At 33.5% G+C, this 10,750-nt stretch overlaps 1 protein-coding gene and 1 pseudogene across 8 annotated transcripts in view; both read left to right on the top strand.

Moving 5' to 3' along the window:
- The window catches only part of PCLO (piccolo presynaptic cytomatrix protein), a 409,380-nt gene that overhangs the window by 268,605 nt on the left and 130,025 nt on the right, over positions 1-10,750 (top strand). For all 8 annotated transcript variants that reach the window (XM_019660715.1, XM_019660716.1, XM_019660711.1 and 5 more), the window contains exon 10: positions 3,562-3,687. In XM_019660715.1, coding sequence (XP_019516260.1) covers positions 3,562-3,687 — 126 coding nt within the window. The remainder of the gene's footprint in view (positions 1-3,561; positions 3,688-10,750) is intronic.
- On the top strand, positions 10-1,880 carry LOC109392336 (E3 ubiquitin-protein ligase makorin-1 pseudogene; annotated as a pseudogene).

A 10,750-nucleotide genomic window follows, 5' to 3' on the forward strand; every position in this document is an offset into this window, starting at 1 on the left:
GACTGTATTTATGGAGATCGCTGCACATATGAACATAGCAAGCCATTGAAACAGGAAGAACCAACTGCTACAGTTCTAACTGGAAAACCATCCCTGCTGCTTCCTCACATTTCTCATCAGCAGTTGGACCAATTGTTGAAATGAATGCGGGTGAGGCTGAGTCAGGAAATTCAAACTTGGCAACTGGGTGAATGCCATTGAGTTTGTTCCTGGGCATCCCTCCTGGGCCCGACTGCCCTTCCTGCACTGAAGCATCCCTGAAGGGCTCAGTGACAAGGAAGAAGCAGACCAGGAGCAAACTGCAGTGGAAACAAAGAAGCAGCTTTGCCCCTCTGCTGCAGTGGGAGATATGGGAGAACTCTGTGTATCTCCATGGAGATGCCTGTGTGTGGACTGCAAGCCCTCTACTCTGTCCGGTGGGCCTGCCCAGAGACCACAACATATCAAATCTTGCATCGAAGCCGGTGAGGAGGACGTGGAGCTCTCAGCTGCTGTCCAGCCCAGTAAAGATGTGGTATTTGAGGGGTGCGTGGAGGTGGTCCATGAGAACGCCACCCCAGTGAGCACCACGTTCAGATCCTCTCCAACTGCAGCCACACCTACTGTCTCACGTGCATTCGCACGTGGAGGAGTGCTAAGCAATTTGAGAACAAGATCATAATTCCTACCCCGAGTGCCAAGTTACCTCTAACTTGGTCGTTCTGAGCAAATACTGGGTGGAGGAGAAAGGAGAGAAGCGCAAACTTATTTAGGAGCACAAGGAGGCCATGAGCAGCAATGGTGCAGGTATTTTGATGAAGTTGGGAGCTGCCCTTTGGAGGGAACTGTGTTTTGTTTGTTTGTTTGTTTGTTTGTTTGTTTGTTTGTTTGTTTGTTTGTTTAAAGATTGGGGAATTGGAGAAGGGGAACAGACAAGTTGCTGTCCTTTTGTTCTTCAGTCTAGTTGTGGAGGACGTTGCTTCAATGGCCCATGTTGGTATTATCATTGCGCTCTTCCCGGCTGAGGCAGATTGGTCACCGGCCATTAGACGGCCACTCATGGTAGCTTATGGCAGCCCACTGCAGCCGCACTTCAGCCTACACCTTCACTGGCGACTCACAGCAGCCCAGCTCCAGGTCGAACTGTTGTTCATCATCTTAGCTGTAGAGGGTGCAGCGTCACTGGCCCTCATGTGGGATCCTAACCGGAGCCCTGCTGCTCAGAGCTGGCGTCCCAAGCCAACTCCTAACCAACATGCCACTTGGCTGGCCCATAATTGTAGTTTCTTATCATTTATCTTTACTACAGGGTTTTAGCGTGTGCTCAGTCACCAAAAAGCAAATGGCACTAAAGACCCAGCAACTTAACCCTTGAGACATTGCCATCTACAGAATGAAATTATAACCAAATTTAAAAAAAAATTGTTTACTCTAATTGATAGATTTTGAAGCTGTACAACTAATTTTTTAGCTATACTTTTACAGGGTATAACAATTCTATTTGTTGATTCTAAGCATAAGGCTGCACCATATAATATATTGTGCTGAAATTATTTTTCATGAACTACATTTATATTCTAATTTTTAAGCTGAAAAATAAATAAGACCAACTTCCTGAGCATGCTACTGTATTCTTCTCTACAGTCTAGCATAAATTATGATAAATTTTGATTTAAAGCATGATCTTGAACATATACCTTTATACTAAGGAAATCCTATAAATCATCTTTTGAGATTTCAGACTGACCATGTCTTATGATTCATACTGACTACATTAGAAATTTAATATCTCTGGGATTTTATAAAATCTTTAACAAGTGATGAATTACAGCTTGTGAGTGAAATCAAATCTTTGATTAAGAATCTATTTTTATTCTTTGCAGGTAGATTCCATTGGATAAGCCTTTAATTATGGCCAGCTATTTTAAAATCCTCATTTTGTAATTTTTAAAATACCTTTAGTACACTAAAAAAATAGGCTAAACTAATTGAATGATGACTGGCTAAAACTTTTCTTCCCCTGTTACCCTTTATCATATCTGATGTTTTACGGTAGAATCATTCCTGGTGAATTATTAAAGGCTAATGTCTAAGAGCTCAACTGTCTCTACCCAGACTTAGTTGAGACTAAGTCATATACTAGATGATGTTCTGCCTTCATTCAGTTATGTTTAATCTGTATCCTAAATTAATCTCTGCAAGAAGAGTAAAACTGGACCGAGAAACTTGTGACAGAAAAGCTCCACAGTGGGCCCAGAAAGAGATAGTATGTTATTTAACTCTGACCCCTTGACAACAGCAGGAATTTAGAAGCATACAGCTAATTTGTTTTTGTTTTTTGTTTTGAGACTACACCTTCAGAAGGCTTATCCTGGTGAAAAAGAAGAGAGGGGAAATGGGTAGCAGAGAATTAGAGGGAGAAAAGAGGGGGAAAACAAAGAAGGAGAATGAAAGAAAAGGAGGAAGAGAGGAAGGAAAGAAGGGAGTTCATTTGGAAGTACCTCTTGGAAATAAGAAACCATATTTTACCAAAATACATCCCTCCTGGATAAATGACAGAAAGGTTCTCTAATTCAGTGCTGCTGCTTGTTAAATGTTTGGACTGTGTTGATGCTGACTCCAGCAATTGCTTTTGAAGAGGAAAAGGAAAAGGGAACAGGATTTGGAAGGGAGCTGGCTTTTAAAATGTGGAAATTTTGAAAAAGTTGAAAATGGTACTTCAATCACTAAATGAAATGCATTTTAATTTAAAGAGATAATTAATTGTATCTTCAGTAAAGGAGAAGAATTCTGCTTTTTTTTTTCAGTACTTTTATTTTAAAATTTCCTTGGCATTTGTAACACAAATATACCTAGTGCTGTGTACACTTACTCATTTTTAGCTGATTTTAAAAAAAACTTAAAATACCAACAATTCATTTGTGTCTCAATTATATTTCTTGTAATTATTCTCCATCTTTTCTCACATGACTAATTACAGAAAAATCTGTTTCATGAAGTAAAAAACAGTTTACCCAGTTGTTCATTAGTCAAAATAAATAATTTTATTGTGCCTTGTGGTAAGTGCCATGTTAACATACAAACAATATTAGCTGATGAGTTAAGACTGAAAAGTGAATAATAATTCATATGCTATGACCATGTTTTTACTTTATCAATTACCATCATTTATATGTTTGGATTATGACTTCTCAATTTATGATAGCCATTACTACCTTTTGTAAGCAAAATGTTCCTCATTTTTCTAAGTAAATTGTATGCTCTGGAGGTTCTTATACTGGGAATATTCTCTTATAAAATTTTTACAAAAAACCTTGTCAAAAGTCTTAGTATATTACTAAATATGTCTAAATTTAAAAATTATTTGTTAATATCAAGTTAATCATTATTGATCCTAACTATTTCATATAAGCCATTATTGTAATCAGAGTCACACCCCTTTGTTATCGGTGTCCAGTTCCAGTATGCATGTTGTATTCAACTTTTGGGCACCAAATCCCACTTTTTGTGTACCCTATAACTTGTGATAACTGTTGTCCGTTCTTAAATTATTAATAATAATTTGTTAATTTTTCAACACAGGTAATGGATTAGGAATTAGAATTGTGGGTGGTAAAGAAATCCCTGGACATAGCGGAGAAATTGGAGCCTATATTGCCAAGATTCTTCCTGGGGGAAGTGCAGAACAGACAGGAAAGCTTATGGAAGGTAAGAATAAGGATTTCAAAGTAATTACAGTAAATGAACTCATATGAAATATATATTCATTTAATATACAATTTTTCTCTTCTTTTACTATCCAGGAAAACCTTTTCTTGTGGTTATTTGTGAAATTTTGGTATGGTAATGTAAAATAAGATATGTCCACAACTAGATCCATTTTATTTTCAATTGCATTGTCTTTTTGGCAGCTGGTTTTTTATGGGAATATCTAGTTTAAGAAACAGTAATTGGTCAAGATGTTTTACTCATGGGAGCAATATTATTTTGAAAAAACACTTTGGTTATAGGAGGCATATACCAACAAAAATTATATTGAAATCAGATCCATGAAAATCTCAGATTCAGTACATGCTAAAGCCAGGTCAGCAAACTGGACGACCCATGGGCCCAATCCATCTGCTGCATGTTTCCCTAAAAGTTGTTTTATTGAAGCACAGCCAGGATCATTAATTTGCATATTGAACAGGAGCTTTTTTTCCACGACAGTAGCAGAACTGTATTTACAAGAGGGACTGTATGGTTTACAAAGCCTAAAATATATGCTGTCCCTTTACAGAAAAAGTGTGCCAACTTCTGTGCTAGGTACTGTCTACTTTAGATACCATTCACCTCTTTGCCTCATAAGCATTTTTTTAAAATGAACTTTGAAAATGTATCCAATGGCCCATAAAATTTATAATTGATCAGTTCCTTTCAGGAAAATGTTACAGCTTGGTTCTCAAACTGCATAATGCTATTTTTCATTTATTAAGTATGTGATGCAGTTATTTGCATTTTCCAAACTCTAACATATAGTTTGCAAGTTTTCGGTGATGCTGCTTATAATGAATATTTTTATCATAAAGTAGCCTCAACCTATCTTTCTATTTTTACTCTAAATTAAATACATATTTGAAAGTCTTTTTCTAGCATTTCATAGTTTAATAAAGTGTTGCCTGCTATTGCTTAAAACTTTTAATTATATTAAAATTATTCATTGTCCTTGCCTTTAATTAAATGTATTGGAACCTACGAAAAAAGTCCCTGGATATTTTGATACACTATTAAAATAAACACAAACTTGAGGAAATATTTATTCATCACCATGTTCTCCTGGAACAAGCTGGAACCAGCTCACTAAGATACGCTGAGCACAGCTTTTCCCCATTTAGCCCTCAGCGCCATCACGTTGATAGTTTGAATTGGCCATAGTAAGAGGATTTACAACATGGAAATAGACAAATGCTAAAAATTAGGCCACTTTTATTTGTTTATTTGGTGGTTAGTTTGCAGAATGCCAATTTACCAGGATATCACCAAATATGTACCTGAAAGCATGTTATTAAAAACATTCTAATGGTGTCATAAAACAGGGAAAACTAGTAGAGCTAGCCAGGTAGCTAAATGAAGGACTAAGCCATATAGATCAGATATAACAATTATGAGCACATCACTGGCTCTGTATGAATTTTCTGACTGTAATCTTATCATTCCCAATGCAACTCTTTTGTTATCGCAGTCTAGTTAAATACAGGAATTGAGACACATTTTTAAGGATTGCTTTTATATAGCATACTCCACAAAGACATGAATATGCTGTTTTGTTTTAAAATAAAATGTGCAAAAAGATTTGTATCTGATATAATTTGAGAAAGATAGTTGAATAATTTAAATATAAGTTTTCATACCCTTTTTTTTGCATTTATACCATGGTAATTGGCAAATGCTACAAATCGGAATGATCTTAAAGACAATTTCAACAAAGCATACTGTGATGGAGTAATGGTCTTTGCAGTTGGTAGCTTATGTGACCATTTTTAAATTCATAAATTTAAATTAAAAATAGGTATGATACAAACTCATTCAAGAGAAAAAAATTTAAGTAAACCTAACATTACATTTGTGATTTTATAAATTCAGAGACTTCCACAAAAGCCCTCATCTTTTTTGGAAGTAGTAGTTTTGTAGTCTAATTGGTTTAAGTGGGAAATTATTAAAAACTATGTACATATGATTTAAGATTTTATTTTTATTAATTAATAAAAAAATAGTTTTGCCAAGGTGCCAAGCCTGGCATTTCTGTGAGTATAGATCCTCTGATTAGAGTCCAATTCTTATAGAATCCACACACATAATTTGTGATTTATGATTTCCAGCTTTGCTTTGTTTATTCTTACAACATAGCTCTTTAATAAAACACTTGGTAGTGTTCCTATTAGGCTCATGATATTACCTTGGTTGTTGATATTTAAATCCTGGTTTTGAAACATTGAATATTTTTAGGAGTAAATTTGACATATGCTAACTCATTGACTTTCTCCTGTTCACAAGGCTACACCTATAATCTATGCAACCAGGCTACAATAGAATGATAAAGGTTCATTATTTTTATGTCCAAAGATGAACGGACTAGAAGTCACAAGTACTCACTGTATTTAGACCAGTACATTTCCTGGATATATGTATGTGATATATATGTATAAAATAAACTATATGTATAGTTTTATATGTAGTTTTATATATATATATATAGCTTTTTATATATTATATATCTTTTTTTGTTTATAATCGTGTATTTCAGTTTTTGTACATATCCTCAGGGCCATCACTCTCAACTCCTAAAAGATTATCAAAAATTTTCAAAGCGGTGCATTGGCTGAAACACAGCTCTGATTTTTATGCATGATGTGAGGCATTTCTATAATAATATCAATTTTAGATCATTGGAGTTTCTTTTAAATTTTTTCATGACTATTGATTTATATTTATTAAAGGTGATAAACATCATTAATTTTCCACAGTTTGAGGGTAATTCTTTTTGAAGAAAAAATTGTACATATAGTATATAAATAGATAGATAGATGAAATGTGCTTATATTTATGTGATTTAATTTCTTCATCAGTATAATGAATTCCAGCTAGACATAGGAACTGATTTAATCTCTTCTGAGTAGATCTTTCTGCATTTCTGAATACAAAAGTGTATGCACTGAGCCTTTATGATTGTAAATTGTCTTCCAGCTTATTTAAAACATTAATGACCAATTGGTTGACTATAGAATTCTTAGACTCTACTTTTTTCCACTCCAAGTTATAAACCTATTTTTTAGAAACAGTTTGACTGAGTCTACTGTTTTATCTAAGTTTGGTTACTTCTTCTCTAATAGGCTTTTCAGACTTATGGTCTGACAGGTTAACACTCTTGCAGTACTCAATGGCATAGACTCTTGTGTTGATTTTGGGGAGAGCAAGAGTATTTCCAATTTTCTCTAGCTTTTTATTCTCTACACGTATGCATATAAAACATACTGACCAATCATGTAGGTTTTCTAATGATCATAAGCTAAGTGTTATTCTGAAAGTACTCACTTATGTAACATTAAATGGAGGAGAAAAAAAATCCAAGTAGACTTTCTGAGTCATTGCTCTGGTTATTTTTTGGAAGGAGATTTTTATTCTTCTTTATTTTTTTATTATTTTTTATTTATTTTTATTATAACCTCTTTTTGAAAAATCTTCTGAACAAGCCTGTTTTGTTAAATAGTGTAGGAGAATTTTGTGTTTCAGAACACTGCAAATTAGTAAAAATTTTTGCAAAAATCGTAGGCAGCACTCAAGAAATTAGATTTAAAACATTCCTGATATTACTTTGTGTGCCACCCCTTAAAATAAAAAATACAATTAGAGAATGTTCCATTAATCAAAATTCCATGAATCAATCTTTTAGTATGACAATAATCTACAATGATGTTTTAAAAGAGCTCAAGCGATCAGGTCCTTTAGGGATCCTTGTCTTCCAAAATCTTACCGTTTATTTCCCAGGAACATTTAGTAAACATTCTTAAACAAATAAAAAACTAAGAATGATCTTATCCTACCTATTATTTTTTTTCTTTTAACACTTAAGGTTGATCTTTGTTCGATTGAGAAAATGAAAGCAAAAGATCTGAAGAATTAAACTACAAACCTAATTAAGTTTCTAAAGTGCCATTTCTTGCTATTTGCTTTAAAATTAAAAGTGTAACAATTTTAGATGAACAGTGTCAGGTCAGGGCTTTGAAATGTTCATCAGTATCGGGGTTTTAAATGGTATCTAATATTTTCTCACTTTAGTCTTTGATATTATTACTTTGTTTTGAAATAACTTGAGCATCTAAAAGTACACTCGAATATATGGACTTTGAATGTATAATTACAACTTGCCGCTTCCATTTTAAATCTTTGTCCTTAGACAAATGATTATGAACCTTATTTATATTATCATATCAAAACAAAGCTCAATATACTCGACACTTTAACAAATGGCCTCAAAAATTAGATGCCTCCTCTATAATAAACTTACTTTTCTCTAGATTCTGTTACCTGGTGAATCTTATTGACTATCATTACAATTTTAGGAAGTTTTGAATTTATGACATGCTTTAAAAATTACACTGTATTTAAAAAATAACTCTCTATATATTCTTAGACCAAAGTTCCAACCATTTCCAAAACTAGGGAGCTTGTCATGCAATTCTCATTATCTCACAATAAGCACAGGCTTTATTTTTAATCTGACAAAGACCAGGTTCAGATATTCCCTGTGTTCCATGCCATGTTGTGCATCTATTTACTGTATCCTTTAATACTGAATTATTATTTCTTTTTGCATACTCAATGCCCAGTACAGTGCCTACTAAAACAAGGTTTTGATCAATATATAGAAATGAGTGATAAATAATCCCTTTTCAGTTAAAAAAGTTGAGTACTTATTAAGATGTCACTCCTCATAGGGTTGTGTGATGCAAATAAAATGATACATGCAGTCACACTCTATATTTTTAAAGAACCATATACACTTAAGGCAGCATCAATATTTGGCAATATAACTTTTGATTATTTTTTCAGAAAAGGTACACAAAATAGAAACTATTTCTTCTGGGTAGAGGATCTTAAAACTTTGAACTTAACTGCTCATGAATTTACATAAATTTACTCAGATTTTTTTTTCCCCTTGGTTTTTCTTTGCTTTGAATTATTAAATTCAGATCTCTGGAGTGGAGGTAGAGAATCAGTTGTTACTCATAGAAACAAACAAACAAACAAACAGAAACCTTCAGTATGGAATATGCAGCACCACTTCCTGTGCAGAGGGTAGAAAGGGATTTTTCTCTGGGCCTTTCTTCTCTGGCCCAGGCTCCCCGTTGTGCCTGCTCTGCAGTTGATAGAGGGTGAAGGGCACAAAACAGAGGAGTTTTAAATTATAAATTAAAATCTCAACTCAAAATAGCAAGTACTGTGTGGAAGTGTTTGCTGCCTGACACATCTGTTTCTGATTCATTTGTACTTAAATGGTGAGTGTGTTTTTCTCTGTCTCCTAAATTTTTACTGAAACAACTCAGTGGTTGATTTCTTCATTACCCAATAAGCACAGAAAGTCAGGGTTTGATGTTTACTAGTTCATTAAAAGTGGATGAGATTTTCCTTGGTCTGAGCCCCCTCTCCAGTCAGGAAAATTGCCTTGTATGATAGTATTCACACAGTTTATTCACACTTTTCATCTCCTCATGTACTGAGATGTCCAGCTCAGCATCTCACACATCTTCTGTCCACCTTCCCTGATGGGCGTAGGGTAGGGGAGCGTCTTCACATTTGTGTTTTGATGTATGCAATTGAACACTATCAAGTGCTGACCTGTAATTCTCATTACAAATGTTGAGTATACAACAAAACTGTATGGAATAATATATCAAACAGCCATATACCCACCATACTATTTTAAGTCTTTACATTTTGCCATATTTGTTTCATATTTTTAGGAGAAATAAGTACCTATAAGTCAATTAAAGCCTCCTGTAATCACCTCTCATCTCCCAAACCTCTCTTTAGTGCCTCAGAATAAATCACCAGACTTAATTTGAGATTATTATTTTACTTGCTGTTCTTTACAGCTTTACATATATATTCATAAATGACATAAAGGTTCCTCTTGCTTATTTATGAAATTTTATGTAAATGATATCATACTGTAGTTTTGTCAAATTTTTAGTTACATAATGTTTGAGGTTTATCCAAGTAGATCTTGTTCATTTAATAATGGGAATTCTATTGTATGTCTCAACTACAATTCAAATATTCTCTGGTTAGGTAGGTTATACATGAGGGGGTTTTTTGTTTATTTTGTTTGTTTACTATTTCAAACTATACTGTAATTAACCCTTTGAAGTAGTCTCCTGGTGCACATGTGCAGGAGTTTCTTCTATAGTACAAGTTAAATTTCAGGGGATTTTATGTAGGAGAATGTTAGATATGTAGGAGAATGTTGTGTGGTTTCTTCAACCATAGTTGATTTTTCTAAATTGCTCTCCACAGTATTATATTATTTTTATATTGGGTTGTCGGAAAAGTCATGACGTATTTTTTTTATGTTTTTCATTGCAAACATGCGTCATGAGTTTTCCAACAACCCAATATTTATCAGTAGTAAATTAATGTTGTTTTTTATCTACACACTTGTTCATCTTTTTCTACATTTCCTTTTTCAAATATAATGTAGGATGGCATCTCATTGTTGTTTTCATTTACTTTCCCTTCAATAAGGTTGAATATGATAATATTTTATTAATCTTGTCATCTCTTTGGCTTTCTTATCTGTGATTTGCCTGTTCTTTTACTTATTCTTCAGTTGGATTGTGTATTTTCAATTGAATTTAGAGAATCTTTACATTTTGTGGATATTATTGTCAAGTATGTAGGCTTGTATTTTAGTTTCTGTCTTTTTATTTTTTTAATAGAAGTTGACATTTTAATATAGTCAAATTTATCACTGTTTTTATTAAGTTTTATAAAAGTTGTGTATTGTTTAGGAAGTTCTCTTTATCCTGCAGTCTTAAAAATATGAGTCTATATTTTCTTCTACAAGTTGTAAAATCTTACTCTTCATACAGTGGACTTAGAGACATAGAATGAAGTTGTTTTTAATCTATTGTGGTTTGAGTAAAAATTTTAGTGTTTTTTTACTCCTCAATGTGGATAATTAGTTGCCTGTGCACCATTTATGGACTAGTGTATCATTACTCCCAATGATCTA

The sequence above is a fragment of the Hipposideros armiger genome, unplaced genomic scaffold (assembly GCF_001890085.2).
Source record: "Hipposideros armiger isolate ML-2016 unplaced genomic scaffold, ASM189008v1 scaffold_326, whole genome shotgun sequence".
In the NCBI taxonomy this organism is placed as follows: domain Eukaryota; kingdom Metazoa; phylum Chordata; class Mammalia; order Chiroptera; family Hipposideridae; genus Hipposideros; species Hipposideros armiger.